This window comes from Tachysurus fulvidraco, chromosome 26 (genome assembly GCF_022655615.1).
Source record: "Tachysurus fulvidraco isolate hzauxx_2018 chromosome 26, HZAU_PFXX_2.0, whole genome shotgun sequence".
NCBI classification, from domain to species: Eukaryota; Metazoa; Chordata; class Actinopteri; order Siluriformes; family Bagridae; genus Tachysurus; species Tachysurus fulvidraco.
This window is the reverse complement of record NC_062543.1, coordinates 10,870,195-10,895,662: the sequence shown is the minus strand read 5'-3', so window position 1 is coordinate 10,895,662 and position 25,468 is coordinate 10,870,195. Positions and strand designations below refer to the sequence as shown.

Genomic DNA, 25,468 nt, shown 5'->3' with positions numbered 1-25,468 from the left:
AAAGAGCTGGAAACTGTGGCTTGAAATAAAGAAGACCGGGTTGAAATTCTCAGCCTGTTGTGACCCCACCAGGAATAGCAAAGTAGAAGGAAAGTAAATGTGTGTCTGATTAGTGTTTAAATAGCAGGAATATGGGGCTAGAAACTCACATTCATACTTTTTGGCCTTGCTTGACTTTTGTATTTGTGTGTATGGTCTTTCCTGCTGGAAGGTTTTGCCTTAGGGATCCTTCCAGAGCTAACACTTCACCACACCCTCTACTGGGTGAGATAACTGATTCTTCTTATTTTGGCCCAGAGAGGAGAACTACGAAGTCAGCAGCTGTCATCTCTGTCGGCTGCCTGAGCTATGTCTGGTCTGACTGGCGCAGTTTTAGTTACTGCAGTAACACAGTGCATTTGTGATGACTCATGGAATGAAATAAACACACAGGGAAAATAACCATACATGGTGGAGGAGATGTCTCTGGTTTACATATGCCATTTTCTGGAGGACGTGTTTAGACTACATTAACATCCCCGTCATTCCCCTGCTGTACAAAGAACAGGACAAAGCAAGGGCATGCTGCTAGCAGCATAGGACCAGACGAGCTGCTTGTCCAGATCTCGTCAAAGATTTGCAGTGACACTCTCTAACAGCCCTCCTGGTGCTACTTTGACTGGCTGTGGAAGATCAGTTAAATTAACCATGAAACAGGTTTTTACTGTGGGAGGATTGACAGCCTGGTGACTATATTTGTCCCTGTGATCAATTGGCATCAAAATTAATTGATAAACACCAAAGTTGCCAGGATTTATAGAGACTAATCCTTCCTACTCTCCCTTGCCTTATTTTCAAAGCTCGTTATCATCTCTAGCTAAGTGTCTCAAATGCATCGAAAATAATCATTGCTAAACGGTAGAATGATTATCAAATTGAATACAATCTATGCCAGTTAAGATGATCTTAACTTTACAATACATTTGGAAAACTGGGCCAGTTTAACATAGTTAGCATTTATAACTATTAGCTATTAATAGCAATGATGTCCTGCCCTGCAAGCATGTCCTCCCTTTGCAGCACTTTGTTTTGGTTGTGGGATGTGGTAGCCTAGTGGTTAAGGTGTTGGGCTACCAATCGGAAGGTTGTGAGTTTGATTCCTACAGTACATGCACCAAGCTGCCACTGCTGGGCCCCTGAGCAAGGCCCTTAACCCTCAATTGCTCAGTTGTATGAAAATGAGATAAAATGTAAGTCGCTCTGGATAAGGTCATCTGATAAATGTAAATGTTTTATTTTTTTGCCTAAAATTTGCTGAATTTTATCTGGTCTAAGAGAAGCCCTGATGAGTAATGTTAAAAGAACATGTGCTAATTTTATTCCTTATCTAGAACCATAAAAAAAGAGAATTGGTCATTTATCCCCCCTCATATTTTTCATGAACATTCCTGCTAATAATTAGTATGCTATGCCAGATTAAAGCAAATAACGCAGATATTAGTATGTATCAAACAACATGATTATCAGAACTGAATGAAATAAAAAAAAAACCTTTGGGTGCTTTCACACCTGCCTTGTTTAGTTCGGTTGAATCGTACCAGAGTTCGATTGCTCATTTGGTGCGGTTCGTTTGGGCAGGTGAGAATGCAGCAATCGAACTCTGGTGCGCACCAAAAGCGGACCAAACAAGCGTACCGAGACCTCCTTGAAGAGATGGTCTCGGTACGCTTTCAAACAAACTCTGGTACGGTTCGTTTGTGGTGAGAACACGGTCCGAGATCGAATAGACCTAACTGCAAAAAGTATTGCACATTTTGGACTAAACCAGCTGCCGTAGTGGGTCGTTGCCGATATTTTCGGAAGATGAGCATGTCACAGTTTCGCAAAAGTAATGCTCGCCGCCTCCTGAAGTGTCTTGCGATGCGTCTTCGCCGTTTGCAGTGCATTTAATGCTGAGAATGCTGTATACCGTACAAGCGATGTAGTAGATCACAACCACGAACATAACGAACACAGAATTTCCCGCACGTTTATTCTGACCAATCGAGAAGCAGTTTAGGAAATATGCTCAAAGACATGTGGCCAATGAGTGATGTGGATGTTATCACATGACTGCATTTTGGTTCGTTTCAACTGGTGCGGAACAGAACGATCAGTGTTGTGTGAAAAGGAACCAAAACTGCTAAAAAGCTACGATGTATCATTTTTTGCTTTTGGTCCGGACCAAATGAACCGAACTATAGGTGTGAAAGCACCCTTTATTCACATTATGGAGCATTGTTGTAGAGGCGATGCAGACTATGCTGCAAAAATTGTAGTACCTTGCCATTCATGGTGCCTCAATTAGACATGGTCAATGGGCCAGGAACAGTCGCTTTGCCTCATTATCCACCAAGTGCTGATTTTGAGATTACTTTCTGCCGCTGCTTCATTATTAGCGTGCCATTAGCTCACCCTCACCATTTTTTATGGTCACTTGCATTTTACCCTTTCTATTACAGCAAGGCTGACTGGTTGTACTGTAGTTGAACCTATTGGCTCTGACAGGGGGGCAAGTCTTGGAGGCAACTCAAATCTTCTCAGTCCCAGTCCAGCAGTCAATTCTGGATCCTGAGGGACATGGCCAGTCCTGTTAGCTTGTGGTTGTTAATTACTCCAACTTAATTACCCTGTGTCTTAAAACAGCCAAGAGGGATATGGACCGTTAAAAACTGGAATGTACACATCTCCAGCCGAGCTTTCCAAGGTCGTAAGTTATGAGGACAGCTGTTAAAAACTGACTCTTGTGCACTTTAGCATCTGTTCACTCTTGGACTTTTGGCTACTTTTGTCGTGTGAAATGAATTGGACCCATTATTTATGCTGAATAGAAGCGTTTTGTTTGTGAAACTGAAGCATTTTTACTGCTGTAGTCATACAAGTTACTTGGCAATAAGCTAGATGACAAAAAAGTTTCTGTGTCCTCTTAGGATACAGCTGCCTTAATGCACGAGAAGCCAATTCAGTACATCCGATTGTGCAGCTAGTTTCCCTTGAACTGAATAAGCTTTGAATGATTGTAGCTTATTAGCTAGTGTAACGCTGGCATGCTAATTAGTATCTAGTATCATGCTAATTAGATATGCTTTATATTATATATAGTGTAAAAATAAAAATCTTATTCTTTGTGTGTATGCACTAAATATCCTGAGCTTATAGTCAACAAATATTTAAGATAATATTTATCAGCGTTGCTAGCAGGCCTTGAGTTTGTTATTAAATTTTTAAAATAAATAAACAAACAAACAAACAAATAAATAAATAAATAAATAGAAATAAAATAAAAGAGAGGCCCAAAATGATCTCAGTCCAAATGAGGTCAGGATGCAGACAGAGCAACTGAATTGATAAAGCCTGCCTTTGCTTTCTGTGTTGTGGAGATTTTGTCCCCCTTAGGATGAGTTGGACTTGACTGAACTGAATCAAAGACGGCTTGCTGTGTCTCAGTTGGGACGATTAATATAAGAATCTTGACATTTTAGAGACATTTTCTTCCATAATAGGAAAATAGAGAGAACGTTGTGATGGGTTTGTAGCTTTGCAGGCTGTCTGAAACAATGGTAAAAAAAATACTTACTAATACCTACTACTATAAAATATATACTGTGTGTGTGTGTGTGTATATATATATATATATATATATATATATATATATATATATATATATATACATACGTAGATATATATATATATATATATATATATATATATGATATATGTGTGTGTGTGTGTATATATATATATATATATATATATATATATATATATATATATATATATATATATATATATATATATATATATAAAATTAATGGTCACATTTTCCCTACAAAAGAAAAAAAAACTGTTTAAGTGTCTTTTACCAAGTGCTTGAAATAATTAGAATGTGTAATAAGCCTTTAATGCTAATAATAGTTAATAGTAATGATTTGAAAACAAATGAGTACTTTCCTGTTATTAACTCTCTAACTACTCATTATTTCCTTTGTATACGGTCCTCCACTCCTATCTGCCACCAACCCTGCCCCTTTCCCTCCCTTCTGTTCCCTCTTTCTTCCTCTCCTTCTTTGTGTGATTAGTTTGTCTTCCTCTCATTCTTTTTACTTTTACTCTCGTCATCACATCCATATCTCCCCCCTCTGGACTTTCTCATGCTCTGCTGGGCTTTAAGGCAGGCTCACATTGAAAGGATGTCATTTCTGGTTTGGAGCAGCACATCAAGCTGGCAGATATTACACAAGCCTGCCATATACGCACATGGAAGCACATAAACAATCTTAGGAAAGAGTCAGACTGTTCGACTAGTGTTTTGGAGGCATGTTGTAAATCGTGCGATTGTTCACGTTGTCATGCTGCACCAGACGGAGGGCAATGAACATAACGCAATTACGTTACCGCTGTGCATTATGTATGAGACATTATGTAGGTCTAGATACTTATGAAGTAGCTATTTTTAGATTTTTATGTGAGTAGATTTAGATTTCAAGAAAAAGTAAAGAAATTACGATTTATAGCTGTTTTAACGTAAGTGACTTGCTTTGTCGATGTCCCACAGATGCTATAGGGTTGGTTAGCAGAAATTCGCATCAGTTCGCTTGATCTTATTAAAATGAAATGAGTTCTGTGTAGTGTCTCATATTTTTGTGGTTTCCTTTACCACCAAAAACAGCTGAAAAGTGCGAACCATGATTATGTGTAAGCACAGCTGAATAAGTGTAGTGTTTCTGCAGCAATCGTTGACTAGCAGTTTTGTGGTTGTCGTGTCGCACTGCATGTTTGGAGTTTAAAGCTTTATACTGTAGGCTTTGAATGAACCCTAGCATTAATATAAGAGGTTAAGTTAAATAAAATACCCATCACACACTGTAGCAATTGCAGTAAAGCCGAAGATAGCCGATGCTACATTATTTACAGATATGTTTGTGGTTGTTAACTGGTAAATTGAGCAATTTTTAGTCATGGATTTTCTGTACCGCTTATCTTATGCAGGGTAACAGGAAGCCTGAAGTCTATCCTAGTGGACTCTGGGAACAAGGCAGTGGACACCCTTCATCCATCACATGGCACAATCACACACAAACAATAATGACAATTTAGAGATGTCAAACATCTCAAATTAGAGATGCCTACAGTGCATGTCTGTGTCCTGTGGTGAGGGGAACCAATCCCCCCACCCACCTACCCAAACCCGCAAAAGCACGAGGTGACGCAAGCAAACTCAACCCAAAAGGCAGAGACAGAATTCAAACGCAGAACCCTGGAGGTTCGGAGCAAACATGCTAACCACTAAGCCTCTGTGTCACCTACCACTTAATAATGCTAACTGACATTGGCACACAATTAACAGTGTACTCTTGCTGATATTCACGTTAGACGGATGTGAGATCCGTATTGGAAAGGCCAATGTTGAGAGAGGGATTAACAATTGTAATGTCGTACGGTTTGATAGACATGCACACCCAGTACACTATATCTCTTGAGTCCTGACCCAGATGTCCTCCTGTCAACTCTGAGACAGTGAGACTGAAGGGAGTGAAAAGAATATCTTACATCTGTTAGAGAGAAACAGAGAGAGCAAGAGAGAGAGAGAGAGAGAGAGAGAGAGAGAGAGAGAAGGAAGGAGAATGGAGAGAAAAGAAGGAAGCAGGAATCTGGTGTCCTAACATAACCTTTGGCTGGAGTGCACAGTACATTTGTAGCAGGACCACTGGATAAGGCTTGCTGTTGTATAATGAAGCTTATCGTTGAGTCAGGTGTGTTGCATAAAAGGTGAAGGGCATGGAAAGTGGAGACTTTTTAAAACACAGCTGCTTCTCGGAACGATTCGTAGCAGGATTTGGTGATGCTGCGGCGCACAGATGTGGAAACGTTGTGAAGGAAGTTCACAAGCGCGAAAACACACTCCACATTCTCAGTATGCAACAACCAAAAACAATACCCTGGGAGTGCCAAGATACATAGCAGGGTTATCACTTATACTGTCATTTTGACCACACACACACACACACACACACACACACACACACACACACACACACACACACACACACACACACACACACACACTTGTTCAGTTCTCCAATAAGGAGGGGAGTGAAGTGCTTAGAAATTCATGATCTTTTGTATTGTTTTTCCTTCTTTTTTTAAGACAGAATGGAGGTCAAGCAAGCTCAGGTTGTAAAACATAAAGACCGTGCCTACCTACCATCAAGCAGGACATTGACATCTGTGCTGGTGTGTTGAGGACAGATATTTAAAAATAATAATAATTTAATGGAGGATGAAAAAAAGGTGGGTGACTGCATTTAACTGGCATTTCACCAACCATGATTCTGTGCTACAGAATATTCAGGAACGTTTAACATCACACCTACATAAACACTTCAAGAGATCTTACATAAGCATGCATAGGAACTTACAAGGACAACAAACATTCTTTCGGAGGGTTCAAAGTGTATCATTGTAGATATGAGGACGATTCCTTCGAGAAGTACTGCCGGTGCTCTGTAGTTTTCCTACACAGTACCGAGAGCTTTCCAGCTTCTCTGAAACCCCACTGGATTATTTTTGTCTTCATTTAACTTAAGATCAAAGAAAAGAGAAGGGTTTGGGAGGAACTTTTTCTAGGTGTTATTATGTAACTGATGAAAACCTAGCATTAAAATTAGTGTGATAAAATAATGTGTCAAGCTACGTTCACACTGTTATTTTAGCTCACTGTTGCAAGTCAACAGTGGCTTCTCAGTGGGTGGCTAATCAAACATTAGCATGAAACGTTTCTCAATGTCGTTGCGTCACTGGACAAGCCCACATACAAAACCAACGGACAAAGACACCAGAATTCACAAGCTCTAGATGAAAATAAACAAATCTCAGGTTGCTTTGTCGCTGCGACTCGTTGTACGTGTGATTGATCAGTTAAAATAAAAAGTTAGTGTTTGTGAATTGGTGTATGTTGATTGTTAAAAGCAGCTCTTGTTGTGCAGGTACACACAAGCGTTGTTGCCGGTGTGCGTCAGATGGCCTTGCTTTTATTAGTTTTCACTGGCAGGCTATGCAGTCACCAGGAGGCTCCGGGATTTCATCCTTTCTTTAATCCTTCCGTCACACTTTTATTATCTCTCCTGCATTTTTGTTTATCACACTCCTTGCTGTTTTGAACTTTCTACCCCCACCCACTCCCTTGGTTTTAATTCCGTCCTTTCTTTCTCCTATGAGGCGATGTTTTTCTTTTGTGGGAGTGCACGTACTGTATGTTTTTGTGTTTGTCTTCCTGTCTGACTTGGTGATGAAGACCAGTTTAGCTGATTTTTTCAGACAGCAATACAGAGATTCTGGTTATGATTAGCACGTCGCTTCCGAGCTGCATGGACATGCTTGCATATCTGCATGCTTTGAATAGCTAGTAGCTGTTTACTGAGCTCTCTGTCCAAACAAAACAAAAACAGCTGTAAATTTTCAGTGTGTTTTAGCACCGATTTAGGAATAATACTAACGATATAAGAAACAAAATGCGTTCATTCTGCTAAATAAATATGCTAATGCTATCACATGCTAACATCCAGACAGCTGATGTTTTTTGTATATTTTCGTAGTAATAGTTTTAAAATAAGATTCCCTCTTATTTGTCTGCTGAAGTTTACACAATAAAAAGGGAGAAACAACGTCAGAGGTAAAATTGTAACCAACCTAAAAATTTGCTTATCGTGCGACAGATTAAATTTGTCCGACACAAATGTTCATGTTTGAAAGTGTGCAAAATGTTATTCATTTTCTTCATTCATATTCAGTGACAGTTTTATTCCGGACAGGGTCACGGTGGATCAGGAGCCTATACTTGGTCTCAAGGTGGGAATACATTTTGAATATTAAATTCCCTATTAATAAACAAACAATGAAGCAATAAAGTGAGTCATGGCTCATAAATGACAAGTGACAAGTGATTAAGAAACAGAAACATTGCCGTGACTAATCATTTACCCAGCTGTCAAATAATTCCTGCTTTAGCCATGTGGCCATGTTGTGTTGGAGGAAGTGGGATTCAGGGTCCTTCAGAGTTATTTAGGTTTATTAGTGCTTTAGGTCATTTTAAACTCACCTTTATCAACATTCTCTCATTCATTCATTTTCTACCGCTTATCCGACCTACCTCGGGTCACGGGGAGCCTGTGCCCATCGAAACACTTTGGACGGAGTGCCAACTCATCGCAGGGCACACACACACTCTCATTCACTCACACACTCACACACTACGGACAATTTTTCCAGAGATGCCAATCAACCTACCATGCCCGTCTTTGGACCGGGGGAGGAAACCGGAGTACCCTGAGGAATCCCCCAAGGCACAGGGAGAACATGCAAACTCCACACACACAAGGCAGAGGCGGGAATCGAACCCCCGACCCTGGAGGTGTGAGGCGAATGTGCTAACCACTAAGCCAACGCGTCCCCCACCTTAATCAACAATGAGGCATATTTGAATCTAGAAATGCTATTCGGTGTATGTTTTTTGCACCATCCTGTATAAACTCGACAGACTGTTCAAATAGTTCTTTCTGAAATTCTAACCCAGCTTGAGTCACTGGGATCACACAAACTAGAGCTGTAAGGTGGATTATATCTGTGGGGAGATGTCGTAGCTCAGTGGATAAGTTGTTGGGAGACTGATTGGAATGTTGTGAGTTTGAATCCCAAGACCACCAGGCTACCACTGCTGGGCTCCTGAGCAAAGCACTTAACCCTCAATTGCTCGGTTGTATAAAATTAGCTCAAATGTAAGTCGCTCTGGTTAACGGGGTTCTGCCAAATGCTGTAAATATAAATGTATCCGCATCATTTTAACTAGCAATGAAGACGCATATAATTCTTTTCTGTGCTAGCTGTACTTATGTTTGAAACCCATGAACCGGAGGGCTTATGAATGTTCTAATGACTTTCCATTCATTTCTGCTGAACTGTCATGTTAACGTGTCGTGACTGAGTGAGCACATAACTGCTGAACTGTCATGTTAACGTGTCGTGACTGAGTGAGCACATAACTGCTGAACAAGTAGGGATGTTCCTATTAAAGTGGCCATGTATTTTCTTCACTCGGTCTGGACAGACAGTTTAATCTTTGCTTCTATTCTTACACCGGAGTTAGTCATACCTACAAATAAAACCTGGTGGCTCAAATGCTAGCCCACATGTGTACAGAAATACTTAATACACCATGTTCCATGTTTAATCTCCTCGCCTCCAAATCCCTGTTGTTTCATGATTTCGGTTCATGCTTCACCTTCATTGTGAAGAAGAATAGAAGAAGTGATTTAACTTCATGAGATCCGAGAGAACACCGATCCTAGATAAGGTCATCAGAGATGTCTTTATTAGCTAGGTGCATCTCTTCCGCGCTGAGGTCAAAGAAACCATTATATAATGCCTCAATTTCAGGCGGTGTTCGGGAATAAAACGCGGACGTAGTCCGGGACTGAATATTCAGCTCGGCGTTATTTCCGTTTGGCTGTGTCATGAAGGAAAGGAAGAGGAATAAGATTACTGCATAAATAAAAAAAAAGAGGCTGAATAAAGAGAAACAGGAACGATGCAATACACAGCGTAATAAGAGAATCACAATAGAAATGTGACCTTGTGCATGCAAATTTAAGGGAGATTATGAGGCAGAGATGGAGGCAGCAGAGATGAGGATGTTGAGGTTCTCTTTAGGAGTGACTAGGATGGACAGGATTAGGAACGAGCACATCAGGGACAGCTCAGGTTGGCTGTTTTGGGGACAAGGACAGAGAGGCTAGATTGAGAAGATGTAGACATGTACAGAGGAGGGAGATAGTTATATTGGTAGAAGGATGGTGAAGATGGAGCTGCCTGTTAAGAGGTCAAGAGGAAGGCCAAAGAGGAGATATGTAATGGAATGATGTGTTAAAAGAGGACATGAAGGTAAGTGGTGTGAGAGGATGCCGGATAAAGTTAGGTGGAAACTGATGATTCGCTGTGACGACCCCTATAGTACACAATTATAACAACACAAATTAAAATTTAATTGAAGTGTCCATTCCGAAAATCTCCTAGTTTGCATCTCAACGTTGATATATGTATGATTATGTTGCTATAAATGCACCACAGGGCTACTGAATGCTCGCTTCTGATTGGTCCGAAATTGGATTCTGTCTCATTTCTGTCGTTTGTGATTTTCTATTCTGTCATTTGTTGATATTGTGCTGTCTTTTATGGGTAAGGAGATGTTTATTTAGTATCTTTGGAAGGAGTCTTTGGTGTCATTGGAGACTTTGTAACATGACGTGCTTTATTCACTTATTCATTTATTCAAGTTTAAAATGACAATAAAGATAAAGCTTAGTTACTGCTTACTGAAACAATGGCCATTGCTTTGTCTGGTCCTAAAACCTGGAAATGAATAAAATAAAATGAAATCAATAGAACAAAGGAATTGTTTTGGTATCAGAACCAATTATTTAAATCATTTCTTTTTATACTTCAGTTCCCATTATTTAGGCCTGAAACTGAATGAATCAATTCAGTTTGTAGCCAAAATCTCTAAATGAACAAGAACAACTTTTTTTTTTTGAAAAGGAAAAATGCTGACACAAATGATTCCTCCTCCTGTGATTACTGTCAGAAACATCAATATTCTGCTTGTAGAATGAATATAACAAGAAAATTTTCTAGTTTGTTTGAAAATTGAGAATTTAAGCTAATATATTATTCATATATATACCACCCCCCACCCCCAGCGGGCCGCGGTAAAATGATCAAACATTGACCGGTCCGTAGCGAACAAAAGGCTGGGGACTACTGATATATATGACCTGCAGTATGTGTGTTTGTGTGTGTGTGTGTGTGTGTGTGTGTTTTCACCAGTGCATACAATATATGCATCCAATATGCACCTAATTATCGAGTTTGAGGGTCATCTTGTAGTTTTTTTCCTTTTTTTTCATGATTACTTTTGTTTGTGTGTCTTTTGGGAATGTTGATGCTCGGCTGCTCGGATCAGCGTGTGCATCTTTTCTAAATCAGCTCCTGATTGGTTCCCCGCTGGTTCCCGTTGATTAAGACGGAACTGTACATCAACGCTAAAGCGCGTTCCCTTTTATTTCCCTTTCCTGCTGTTGTTTTAATGAGAATCTATATTTGTGTAATGTCAATGACAACATATCTTCATTCCAGCTAAACAAACTTGTAATCACGGTTGGTCGGAGGAACACTGTGATTAAACCATTGTGATAATCATACGAATCCGTATCATATGACGGCGATGTCATGACATTACAGTTCAGTACATGACAACTGGGTTGAAGGGCAAGATTGGCCTTCACTGGTTCCTTTTTTTTAATACACAAGTACTGTTTTCTTTCATTTGTGTCTTGATGATTATTCTTTTAAAGCATTAGTTACTTTATTTTAATGCTGCTTTCTTTCCACTAATGATTAGTGTTCTCGAAGGTTGTAATTAAGTTTGTGCCACACTATCTGAACCTTTTCAAACATGCAAACTAATGACATGTTATTAATGTAACTGAAAAATCTTCATGTACAGTATATGCCTTGATCAATCAAAGTAATTTTGACTCGATTGAAAACAGTGAATGTCAATCTGAAATAATCGGTTCAATAAGGAAAAAATTAGCTGTGGAAACACAATGACAGATATTTTCATCTAATTTGCAATGGTTAGGGTACATATAAACATATAAACATATAAAAATTTAGTGGATTCATAAAAACGTGTTTATGTGAATGAACATACCTATATAGAGGAAGATTTATTCTGAACAAGAGGTCTGCCCTCTTCCGCATACATGACCTAACAGACGTCTACAATTAGCCAGGGTCTCTGACAAGAGAGAGAGAGAGAGGGACAGAGAGAGAGAGAGAGAGAGAGAGAGAGAGAGAGAGAGAGATCGCTTCCATCCACAGTCATGTGGCCATTTCTGCTCTCTAGGCTCAGGCTGTGGCTTGGATTCAAACCCGTGATCTCCCAACAATAGGGCTGCCTCATCTCTATTGCACCTATTTTAGTTTGTTACACTCATCAAAGTTCTACTTATTACTGAGGTCTCATGATAGGCTTCATTGCTGTAGGAAGGATTATATATAACATAACTAAAAACAGGAACTAACTCGTTAGATGATTCACGGCATTAAAGATAACAAAGCAAACTTTATAAAAACTGGATATAAAAAACACTGACATGTGATGTTTCTAAACTGTAAACAGACTTTTTCTTTACCTGTTTGTTGTTTGTCTGTCCATCCAGGACTTCCTGACAGATCTGATGATGTCCGAGGTGGACCGATGCGGTGAGAACGAGCACTTGATCTTTCGTGAGAACACACTGGGAACCAAAGCCATTGAGGAGTACCTTAAACTCGTGGGCCAGAAATATCTTCAGGATGCACTGGGTAAGAACTGAAAAACATGAGCAAATGAGGAACCTGCTCTGTTTGATAGCTCGTGCATCGTCCGATGCCGAGGCTGTCGAAATAACTGAAATAACAGCTTTGGGGTGTTTGATGCAGTTACTTGTTTAGTAATAATGAATATTTATGGAAGGAGTCTCAAGTGCCAGCACTTTGTAAAAGGGGAGAATTTGATATATTTTGTTATAATGGTATAACATAAGTGATGACATAAATGAAACACATGATTAAGGACATTGCTAGAACAACTTGATACAGCCTTCAGCAACTTCTCTTTTTTTTCACCTGGAGTTTTTGTTCTTTAAAAAAAGAACCTGGTGACTCCTAGAAACGAAGACACACTGCATATGTTTTGGAGAACACTGTTTTGGATATTGTTATCAATACTATAGATGGTATATAGACCGTATAACTATTTCAGATATCAGGGTGTTTTGTGTAATCATTAGTGTGAATCATATCAACATACAGTATATATTACATTTTTTGGGTCATTATAAAGGAACGTTTTGTGCAAAAGCAGAGACTCTTTAAAACATTTGTTTAGAACAAAAGTTTTATTGTTTCATTGTGTTAAGCCACAGCATTTTATTTACATTCCATGTACTGTAGCTAGCTCTTCGGTAGCTCTCGAACAGAAACAAGACATATGCACGATCCTGATTGGTTAATAAAATGGGTCAAATGCATTTTTTGGTTAAAATACAGAATGAAATGGCAATGATTGCTCAAACTGCTGTTAAACATAGACACTGATTGAACTTCACACACTCACACACACATGCACACAGACAGCATTAAGTCTTCCAAACTTTATAAGAAAAAAACAACAACAACTAAATAATAAAAATAAAAAAATTACTCGTTGTTTATTTGCAAATTTCACATTATTTATACCTGCAACAAGGGACCTAATAACTGTATGTTTGTGTGTGTGTGTGTGTGTGTGTGAGAGAGAGAGAGAGAGAGAGAGAGAGAGAGAGAGAGAGAGAGAGAGAGAACAAGAACGAGAGAAAGAAAGAAAGAAAGAAAGAAAGAAAGATCAAGCCAGTGTGTGGAATCTCCCTTTAGGTTTCCATTAGGAGCACATTTGGCAGTGTTGAATAATGTAGAGCTGTTTTTCTCCGATTAACTCGACTTGTGAGGCTCGGCTGAATTATTGAACAGCTCGCGCCTCAAGATTGACTGAGAGCCACAGAAGGACAATGCAAGGACAGGACCTAAGTGTGTGTGTGTGTTTGTGTGTGTGTGTGTGTGTGTGTGTGTGTGTGTGTGTGTGTGTGTGTGTGTGTGTGTGTGTGTGTGTGTGTGTGTGTGTGTGTGTGTGTGTGTGTGTGTGTGTGTGTGTGTGTGTGTGTGTGTTCTGATTACTTGAGAGGGAGAACTTTTTTACTGTGTGGATGATTGAAACAGCGAGTGAGGCGGATGAAATCATTAGGATGATCAGCACCAGATGAGTCGCTGTGGCTCAGCATCAGCTATGTGACACTCATCAATCCCAGTACACACACTGTGTCGTCCTCTGCTCAGGGTTATATGAGGTAAACCGGTGTCCTTACAGAATGTAATAGTGCCATGACTTCATTGTTAACCTGCTTTATAGCCAGGAATTAGTTAATAGCACCTACCGTCAATCCGGTCTCACCACATTAACCTTTTCATGCGTGGTGTCCATGCTGATGGACAGGAAAATATCAAATGGACAGTAGATTCCCTTTTAATGACTTAACCGCAGCTTTATCCTGATTTCTGATGCTTTCTAGGTTTACAAAAAAAAATTTAAGTGCAAAATTTACCAGTAAAAAAAAAGAGAACTGGATATGACATGCTATGACATATGGTGCTATCACATGGTGTTTTTGGGAAATAATGAGCTGTTTGGGTGAAATCTGTTTAATTAGAATACAGGTTTTTGAGGTTAGAGCTTGTTTTAATACGAATGATGACAAAAGGACAAGAATGGAGAATAGGATCACAGTGCTTTTCTGGTATATATGAACAACAACAACTAAAATTTATATATATATATAAAGTGAATTTAATGTCTAGAAGTCGAGACTTTTCATACCGTGGCACAATTCTAAGGACATTCTGATCTGATGAAGCATCACAGAGGAGAACAGCTTCTGTTTTTGAGTTCATCACTGCATCTTTGAAATAGCATCACAGTGTTTTTCCTTTCTTTTTATTTCAGCAGTCATCCATGGCTTTGCTTGTTAGAGGTCTGGTTTTGGGGTTATGGAAACAAATGGCTGTTTTATTTTCTTAAAAATTACACAGATCAAATGTAATTGAACTTTATTACGGTTTAGTTTACAGTGCCTGTCATTTAGCTATTATTTCATGCTTTTTATTAAATTTATACTTCGACAAAATCGATCTCACGAATTCTAAATTGGGCCATAAAACCCATATGTGACAGCTGAAAGGAAACGCTGAGTGTTTCAGTTACACTGCACTGTTTTTATGCTTTATGGCCTAGCGTATTAGTCACAGTGACTCACTTGACTCTTTCACAGAAAGCTGAAAATGAATGTAGAAATTCACATCTCTGAAACGGAACCTTAGAGAGCCCCCTAGCTGCACCAAGCTATTCTACAAACTATTCTAGAAACTTTTTCTCATTCAGAAACAGCTGCCAAGGTCGTCCCTTGTTGCTCGTTTTCACTTTGCTCTCGATTTTTCTTTCCTTAGGAGAGTTTATAAAAGCACTGTACGAGTCAGATGAAAATTGTGAAGTGGACCCTTCGAAATGTTCAACCAGTGACCTTTCTGAACACCAGAGCAACCTGAAGATGTGCTGCGAACTCGCCTTCTGCAAAATCATCAACTCCTACTGGTAAGCAGAAAAATGATTGACATTATTATTTATTTAAAGCAATAACACTGACAACACTGTTATCTAACATAATGAGCTACCTGCTTTTTTGAAGAATTTGATCTAAAGTCTTACAATAATTTTCGACATAAATGAATATAATTGATTAACATTAACAGTTAATCCTTAAACATTTCCCAAATCATTTAAAACTGTAAACATTTGCTAAATATTTATTCTGTAAATGTATTTTTTTATTTAATTTTTTTTTATATTATATATCTAAGCTCTTAGTAAAAAGAAACTCCATAAACACGTTTAAATACCGAATAAATACTTCGTAAACACTTTTTAATCTTAATTTAATCTTAAATCTTAAAAAATCTTTTAAACCACAAACACTTATAAATCCTCCAAACCACAAACACTTAGTATTGTTATTGAAAGCATGTCGACTTTCTCAGATCACTAAACATCCCAAACAGCTAAATATTGTAATTTCTCATTTCTTTTTCATTTTTTTCCAGTGTTTTTCCACGAGAATTAAAAGAGGTGTTTGCATCCTGGAGGCAGGAATGCGGTAACCGCGGGCGTCCGGACATCAGCGAGCGTCTGATCAGTGCCTCATTGTTTTTGCGTTTCCTGTGTCCGGCCATCATGTCACCGTCTCTGTTCAACCTGACGCAGGAATATCCAGATGAACGCACGGCTCGTACACTTACACTCATCGCTAAGGTCACGCAGAACCTCGCCAACTTCACCAAGTGTGTACCGCTCTAATACCAATATTATTTCTAGATGACTAATTTACTCACCATTAACTGTCCTTTTATTTTATAGCTATATATTTTTTCAATATCTTTCTTTACTTCATATGAATTATTTAGTGTTTGTAATAAAGTAACAGATACAATGGTTTCCATCTGCAAGGTTCGGCAATAAGGAGGAATACATGTCCTTCATGAACCAGTTTTTGGAGCATGAGTGGACAAACATGCAACGCTTTCTACTTGAGATCTCCAACCCCGAGACTATCTCCAACACTGCTGGCTTTGAAGGTTACATCGACCTTGGCCGTGAGCTCTCCACATTGCACTCCTTACTAGCTGAGGTTGTGTTTCAAATGGATCAGGTGGGTCCTGTTAATCTCTCGCTAGAGGAGATATGCACTTGATTTATCTTTTAGCCTTGAAGTAGTGAATCATTTCAGATTATATTGATTAAGTGCAAAATTCTTGATATTCTTTATGTTATCAGTGGGGGGAAAAAACAAAACATTTTCTTCTGATTTCATCATTTCTTGCATGTTCGTAGTTCCCTTTATGTTCTAAGTGCAAACTCCATCTGTTTAAAACAACTTTGGAATCCGAAAAGGAAAAAAAAAATGTTTCTTTTCACAGTTGCACTTAAATTATGGATAGCGTGTTTACATAATCCATCACTTTTTCTCTCACAGGTTTTGAGCTGTACATGAGAACTCCATTGGCCTCCCAGTGACTGATTTATAGTTAGGAGGAGAGAATCAAAAATTGATTCAGGAACAATCCATAGGGTATCTAGGGTAGATTACTTCCTTTCAGGGGATGGATATTAGATTCTCTCTCTCTCTCTCTCTCTCTCTCTCTCAGCCTGTACATCCTTTGATCTCAAAAGCATGAAACATTTCAGTAGCACACAACACCACAGAACCCAATCCAGTTGAATCATTTAAGGATTCGAAGTGGGCCAAACATTTAAAGCTTTATTTTATTTTTAAACACCTCAAAAAAAGTGTTGGCGCTTCTGAAAGTCAGCCTCAGCCAAAGGTTGGTGGTCCTGGGGCTTTAACCCTCGACCATCTGATTAGTATCCGTGAGCCTTCAGCACTGAGCACCTTTAAGACTTCACCACTGAGCACCTTTAAGATGTCTTTTTTGTGGCCTTGCAATTTTATAGGTTATGTTCTATTACAGATTAGTTGTTTAATGTTGCCTTTGATGTCTCTCTTTTTAGGCTGCCACCAGCAAACTGGGTCCATTACCCAGAATCCTCAGAGATGTTCACACTGCACTGACTAATCCATCGAGTGTTCAGGTTGCTGCGCCATCTGATAGCACACCTTCCCCTCCGCCTGCTGGATGCAGTGTCTCTAGTAGCCTGCAGAAACTTACCATGGACAGTGATCTATCAGGGTAACACATAAATACATGATGAAAATCTTTCTGTTATGCTTTGTATCAGATCTGTTGTGTATTTTAAAATCCTTTAGCACCTTAGCATTTTATTTATTTATTTATTTATTTATTTATTTATTTATTTATTTCCACTTTCCACTTTTTCCAACTTAGCCTGGTTGATTTTACTCGTCTCCCCTCACCAACTCCAGAGAACAAGGACCTGTTTTTCGTGACACGTTCCTCAGGTCTTCATGGCTCACCTGCTCGCAGCTCAAGCTACTCCGAGGCCAATGAGCCTGAACTTGGCCTGTCCAATGGTGCCAAAAGCCTGTCTTTGGTGGACTTACAGGAAGCCACCAGGTCCTTGGAACTCATCCCAGTCTCAACAGAAAGTCCTGTTGAAAAGCACATGGTGCCTTGGAATGCCCGGGCACCACATGGCAACCCATCTGGAGGCCCCACGCTTCAGAAGTTGGGGCAGAAGTCAACAAATACAACGGCAGAGGTGCTGCCCGGCAGGCCAGTTCAGCTCCTTGCCCCTCTCTCCTTCCAGAACCCTGTGTACCAGATGGCAGCAGGATTGCCTTTGTCTCCTAGAGTCCCAACTGGTGGAGACTCTGGCTCGGAATGTCACAGCTCTCTCAGCTCACACAGTAACAACGAGGATGCTGGATGTGGGAAACTCAGCTTCCTGAACCAAGGAGGTGGGGTTGGGGATGAGTTGGTCAGACGCTCTGGTGAGTTTACAAGAAGGCAGCTCTCACTTACAGAAGCACCGCATGGGGGATGCCAATCTGCAGTGCCACGGCAAAACAGTGCTGCTCCCCAGCGTCGAATCGACCAACCACCACCACCTACTCAGCCTGGCATCCCCCATGGACGGACTCCTCCCTGCATGCTGAGCTCTGCCCCTTACCCACGGCCTTCGAGTGGCAGCGCCGTTTCATCGTCCCCTGATTGGCCAGGGAGTGGTGCGAGACTTCGTCAACAGAGCTTATCGTCCAAAGGGGACAGTCCTGAGACAAAGCAGCGGTCACAGCACAAGGTTTGTTTTTCTTGTTTGTGTTTGCATAATTTCATTTCTATGAATGAATGACCAGATGCCTGATGCCTGAGGTACTGATGTTACCACCCCAAATTTTATTATTATTTTCTTACAACCAAAAATATACCACGAAGCTAGTTCCTAATAGCATGACTAATATTCTATTCACAGACCTTGCAGTCTGCTCTGCAGGATCATATTGGCCATAATTTCTTTATAAGAGAAAGCATTAAAGAAACTATTCTTACTACAGCAATTCTGTACTTCCTGCAGTAAAGGGCTGTAATTGCCCTCAGCATTTGGACTGCTGTCAATGATCATATTTGTACTTTGAAGGGGACAGGAAGGGCATTTCCTCCCATTGCTTTGAACACTAGGGATTTGATTGATTTGGCCTGATTGATGGAGACCCTAGGGCACCAAAATCTCTCTCTCTTTCCCATTATTGACTGTGAAGTTACCAAGGCCATGCAATATCTGTCCACGAATCGACGACTGTGTAATCTCATCGCCCATAAACTAAAAAATACTTCAGACTCATTAAAAAAAGGTAAAAAATAAGAAGAAGAAGATCCTGATATAATCTTAATGAAGTTACCAAAAGTAATGTTTTGTGTGTATGTGCGTGCATTAGGCCCCTTCCCCTGTGATCCCCAGTGCGCTGGATCGTACGGCTGCATGGTTAATGAATGTGCCATACTTAGAGCAGGACTCAGAGACAGATCCACGCAGGGATGATCAGGTCCTCAATGAGAAGGTAATAATCTAAACACATACACACACATACACACACACACACGCACACAAGGAATCATGAAATGAGCAGAAGACAAATAATTCAGGCAAATTTAAACATCCACCTTGGACCTGAACGTCTTTGCCAATGGGAAAATGTTACGGTAGATATGGTAGTGTATAAAATGTAGCAAAATACATGGGATTAAAAAATACCTCAAACATTTAGGTTTATAATAATATAATGATTGTGTCCTCTTTGTTTCAAATTCCATGATGTATATCATATGCATGTTCTCTCTATAGAGAAATATTCAAGCTCGATTTTAGTCAATCGCCTCATTTTTATATCCCTCAATACCCTGAAAAGCCAGTTCCAGTATAATAGTCAGAAATTCCTTCTTGCTGTGACAAATTTGGTTATTGAGTGTCTGTGTGTCTTGGTATGAGGGAATGACATACAAAAGTCTTCTTTTTTAAATGTCATAGACTATGGGGAGTCTAAAAATCTTTTGCATGCAGCTTTACATCAGCAATAATAACATGCTGGTCCTATCAATCAAACCGCCATTTCTGAATGTGCACCAAGTGTACGAGGTTGAAGCTGAGAAAGCTTGAGTCGAAGACATCTTAAACAGTTATCAGCTTCAACGGTTGATCTAACAGCATTTTTTATATTACATGCTGCATTAGGTACATGTTGAATGTCAATGTTTGCTGTTTCTCAAGTTTTGTTTGCTATTCGTCAATATTTTCCCTTACTCTGCTTTAAATTGTTGCGTATACACTGTAGGAAACAAAGTTATCGGTACTTACAGTGATGTTTATGGGTCTTTCTTGCAGCTCTCACAATGTCTCTGTAATCAGCTGCTGTTGTTTTGCTTGGCTGACCTTCTGGATGTCAGCACACCGGTGGTTTCTTTTTTTTCAGGACGTTCGAAATGGTTGTACTGCCAGCACCAACTGCTTGTGCAATTGCTCTGATCGATCTTCCCTCTTTTCTTAGTTTCAGTATTTCTCCCTTAGACTTTCCATAGAATTTATCTGGTCTTAATTTGGTCTTTGTTTACTCTTTTTAGACACTAAATTAGATTTCACAGGTGTTTTATGTACAGTAGCACCAGGGTCCTGGAGAAACGTTGTCTCATTTCACTGTGTACTGCAACAGCTACTGTATATATGGTTGAAATGATAATAAAAGCTTCTTGACTTGACTTGACTTGACTTGACTTGACCCAGGACTCAAACCAAGAGTAGACATTGAGAGCCTTTAATTACTTACGGTTCCTGCCATGTTCTAAGTTGTTTAACACATATCATTTGATGTAAATATCAGGAAATGAAAACTAAATATGTGATCTATTGCATTGTATTCATCTTTTGACCTCAAACCTAAATGTCCTGAGCAAATATGAAAGAATTGGTCTCATTTCTGAGACTGTAAATAAACTAATTGCGATCGCAGATGCAGGGCATGTCTGTGTGTACTTACTGTCACTCCTAATCTCTCTCAGTATCAGGCAGAGATAGCCATGCTGCAGGATCAGCTACGCATGTGTGTGCAGCAGCTGGAGCAGTGTGAGGTTCGGCTGCACTCTCAGGATGATCAGGCTCAGCAACTGCTCCTGCAGTACCAGAACCGTCTGGAGGACGCCGAGCAGAGACTTCACCGCCAGCAGGAGGACAAAGAGATGCAGATGAAGAGCATCATTAGTAGGTGAGCTACATTTAATGTAAATCAACCATGAAACAGTTTAGCTCTGGTTTTCATTCACACAATAGCAGCAATAACCAGTTCCTCCTCCTTTCTTCTCCAACCTCTATTGTTTCAAATGCTTGTCATGTTACAGACAAACTAGAAAGTCTAAAGGCCTTTAATATCCCGGATATTCTTATCTTTTAATGCACCGAAAATGGAGACTCCTTCCCAAACTTGTTAACATCTCCTTACAGAAAGTGTCACTGTCTACAGTTATAGACAGCTAAATTAGCTAAATAACCACATTTCTAAAATCAGTTTAGTCGTCTTAGTTTGTGTAAAACAGCCATCATACAAGTTCCCACAAACGAGATGTTACTATAGAAATTCTAGCATATTAGAACAAGTGCATTGATATGAACTGTCAGGCATTTTAACCAGTAAGATTTGGGAATTCAGCAGCGCAGTGGTATTAATATTTACTGTTTACCTTATACTAGTGTGTGCGAGAGTAACCCAGGGTTACTACTGTATAAGTAGAGATAAGTAGGGGGAATTTAAAGGAATAAAATAATAATTAAGTAAAAATTCATTTTTGTTATATTGAACATTCGAATTGATTTTATTTTACTTATTGTTGTAAATATGAAAATAGTGATGTTTTTTTCTTTTTTTTTCCATGTTGAAAGAACGTAATGTTTCTTTAAATTAATAGTCGAGCTTTCAACAAACCAGCGAAGACAAAACGAGTCACTTGGCGTGAAGAGATGAGAGAGGGGAACGGGGGAAAGAAACCTGGTTGATTTTTATGATTTGCGAGAAGAGAATGGACATTTAGGAGTATAACTAGACAGAAAGTTTGGTTAAGAAAAACCGGCAGATATATGAGTGATACAGTCGTCTGTTTCACTAGTGATATTGAGTGAGTTTTCAGTGTTTTCAACGTGGATTCGGCGACAACACTGAACAGATACTGTACCACCGCGTGTCCTGTGATGGCGAGCCACCCAGAGAATTGCTAAAACAACGGATTACAGCGGATTTGTTCTGTTGAATTATATTTTTTCGTGGATGAACAAAACTGTGTTGAAAGGACAACGTGAGCTGACAAGCTTTTTCTCCTCGAGACGGATTTCTGCCTATGTTTTGGTCAACAGGACAGTAGGCCTGAACATTCAGCTAACCTTGTTGGATCGTTTTCTGTGGGAAGAGAACTGATATTGGAAAATTTATTTGACTTTAATCATCTCAGAACTGTTGAATTTGAATTATTATTGATATATTGTTGTTGTTCTGGAGTGTTTAAATTTCTCCCTTGACCTTGTTTTTGGGGAAGCATACTGCTGTATTTTTATTTCTATTGTTTTCTATTTTTTTCTTTGCTTTGTCGATTTACAAGTGTTTAAATTTAAAACAAATCAGAAAAAATCTAAAACTGTTGGGGGGGGATAGTATATACATACTAGCTATTTAAAATTAGATCAAATAAATAGATTAGAACATTTAAAATGATAAATAGGTCAAAAGCTAATTTAGGTCTGATTTTATAATTTAGGAACTACGTTATAAATAAACCAAACCAAAATCAAGAATAACATCTGGATTTAATTTGATTAGATTTTGAAATCTGCTGATGTATGTGTTTTATTTGTCCATTGTTTACATACCATTTTGGATATGTATTATATAAATGTTTTGTTAAGCTGATCACAGCTTATGTTGTCTGTCTGTCTTCAGTTTCTCACCGCTGCTACTATCAAACCTACATATTGGCCCACGTACTCTTTTAATTGTCTCATTCACTCTGGCACTCATCTGAGTCACAAAGTGGAGCTATAATTCATAATGGGGTGCTACACGAGGGTAAAGGGAGAGTTGAGGGAACATTAATTCCAAAAAAATACTATTAAAGTCTTTATGGACAGCCCAGGTGCTAATTGTTGTAATATAAAAGTGAAGTGCCACTTTATGCTTCAAAATTAAACATGACTTGTGACTGGAACATGACAGGCTGTGTAGACCACTACCTATGTTAGCTAGCTTAGAAGCTAGCTAGAGTCTTGCTAGCGAATTAAACAGGCAAAAACAAACATGACAGAAAGTGAATGAATACAAGCAGAATTTAAAGATCACGTTCAAAACATCAGAGAGAGTATTCAGTCTAAATTGTTTGTAGAAATGTTGTTCAAATGTTGACCATATTTATAAAAATGTCCCGTATTAAGAAATCTCTGAAACTTTCTCTTGTTGCTTCACAGGTCTCTTAATACTGCAGACCCCACAGAAATTTGGTTAGTGTCTAAAGCTAAATATAAATACAGCATAATTTCAGTCACTCAGAGTTGTTTATTAGTCACTTCCCAGCACACCTGAGGTAAATGTAAATCATCCTGAGGATATTGTGTAGTTTGTGCACTGATTCTGCCTCAATGTTGTATCTTTAATCGTTAGCATCAGTCCTAAGCTAATTTATTACTGGTGTGCAATTTTTACCAGTTGCTAAGCAACTGTGTTATGTGTTGAGTGTAAATACTTGATTAGTGCAGCATAAAATAATAGAAGAACAGGATCATGATTTTTATTCCAATCATGAAATACACTGAAGTAAAAAAATTGTCATTTTTTCTCTTGCTGTGCACTTTGAATATGATCGTGATTTATTGCGTTCAACATTTTCAAGACATTATTGGGAATTTTTTTAATGTCAAAGCTTATGATTGTAAGTACTTCTTAAACTAAGGCAGGTAAAAATAAATATTCATCTGTGCTGCACTGAACTGAACTGAGAGCTTATTATTTACTGAAAAAGCAGCACACTTGAATAGACTAATAATACTGTGGGAAACTAGCACAGGGTTTCCTTTTCATTAGTGCTGACCCTCTAGTCTCGGTTTATTTGTGAGTTTATTTGTGTCCCCTGTATATCTGGAGTAGATTTTTGTAGATTTTAATGTGCGTGTTGAACAACAGATGAATAATTAGTGCAAAAAAACAAAAAAATTGTTTATTTGTTTGTTTTAAATGCAGGTTGATGTCTGTCGAAGATGAACTCAAGAAGGATCATGCTAACATGCAGTCCATAGTCGACTCCAAGCAGAAAATTATAGATGCACAGGTATGAATGAAAAGGGGAAAAAATTGCACTGGTTATTCTTATTATTATTATTATTTGTCCTTTTACCTTATTCAAATATATAATCACTCAAATCAAAACATTTCCCAAAATCAACAGTGATTATGATTGATCAAGCCAGAAAGGCTGCATTAACAGTACTGATATATTACTGAATAATAAGAGGCGCAGGGGGTTGAGCTGCCGCCTCACAGCTCCAGGGTCTCCGGTTCGATCCTCATCTCTGGAGCCGTCGTATAACGGATCTATGGTCTCACTGCAAGATGAAGTTCAGGTTCCAGTCAATTAACATTTTTGAATTCTAATAATTAATGTTTTTAATTAAGGTTTAAATTGAGGCTTTGCACTTTTAAAGATGCCTCACACACACTTTCCCAAATATTAATCACCTACACGTTCATAAAGAAGCATGAATGGGGAGATCTGTAATGAATAAAACATATCCTTCACTTACATCTTTTATTTATTTATTTATTTATTTATTTATTTATTTATTTATTTATTTTAATTGAACAACAGTATTTTAAAGACAAATATAGTTTTGAGGCTTAGGTTATGTAGACCTTCCATCATGCAAGTCTTTATGAATGAGCTGTTGCTATAGTAACAATAAGGTTACAGAACTACTGTGTAGTACAGCCTGAAAATAAATCAGCACCTTCTGAAGGATCAGAGGTGAGAATTAAACAACAGTGCTTTAAACACATTGAGAGTAGGTTTACAGATTCTAGCTCTAACCCAACATGCAAATTTAAAGGACTTTTGGGATGGAATGAGAGTCGAGATTGCGTGAACTGGAGCCGGAAAAAAAAAAAAAAAACATCAAGAGCTATTCATTAAATTTCTTTTTGGTCTGTATGCTTTTCTCGGCAGGTTCAATAGTCTATTGAACTATTTTGGTTCAATAGTCTTTATCGCCCCAAAAAATTTTCTAAAGGTAACCAATATTCTCTGCAGAAATGATCATGGTTTAATTTACTACTTTTGTTTGTGGCGCATCGTGAGATATATGCAAGAGGATGCAAGTACAGGTGAGCAGTTTATTTCTAGCAGATAGATTCAAAACACTAGGCAATACGCAGGGTGAATGAACAGGCTATGGTTTGGTGATCAAATCAATCAATCTCGCTACAACGCAAGAAAAAAGGCTCCATAACAGCAGAACACAACGGAAATTAAACCTCTACTTCGTGACAAACAAAAGGCAAACACAAACATTTTAAATAAATAATTCAAGTAATCAAGGGGGAAACTCCAAATAGGGACAGACAAATAATGACATAAGGAGAACAAGCAATAATAAGATGTGTTAATTCAGGACATGAACCAAAATAAAAAAATGTAAACAAATTCCAGCCACTAACCAGTTTAAAGCTGCTCTGAAGATAAATGATGGTTGCACTCAGGATGCTCCCTTGTTGTG

General features: G+C 38.8%; 1 protein-coding gene across 10 annotated transcripts in view; it reads left to right on the top strand.

Annotated features, from left to right (window-relative positions):
• Window positions 1–25,468, top strand: part of dab2ipb (DAB2 interacting protein b) — a 140,303-nt gene that overhangs the window by 111,594 nt on the left and 3,241 nt on the right. For 6 of the 10 annotated variants that reach the window (XM_047809051.1, XM_027178730.2, XM_047809054.1 and 3 more), the window contains 10 exons: window positions 12,297–12,441; window positions 15,154–15,298; window positions 15,805–16,041; window positions 16,208–16,409; window positions 17,270–17,448; window positions 17,605–18,478; window positions 19,113–19,235; window positions 20,728–20,930; window positions 23,171–23,203; window positions 23,940–24,027. In XM_047809051.1, the coding sequence (XP_047665007.1) occupies window positions 12,297–12,441; window positions 15,154–15,298; window positions 15,805–16,041; window positions 16,208–16,409; window positions 17,270–17,448; window positions 17,605–18,478; window positions 19,113–19,235; window positions 20,728–20,930; window positions 23,171–23,203; window positions 23,940–24,027 (2,229 nt within the window). Of the gene's footprint in view, window positions 1–12,296; window positions 12,442–15,153; window positions 15,299–15,804; window positions 16,042–16,207; window positions 16,410–17,269; window positions 17,449–17,604; window positions 18,479–19,112; window positions 19,236–20,727; window positions 20,931–21,601; window positions 22,620–23,170; window positions 23,204–23,939; window positions 24,028–25,468 lie in introns of those variants that run through there. The other 4 variants (XM_027178737.2, XM_027178728.2, XM_047809052.1 and 1 more) reach the window with 3 other exon arrangements.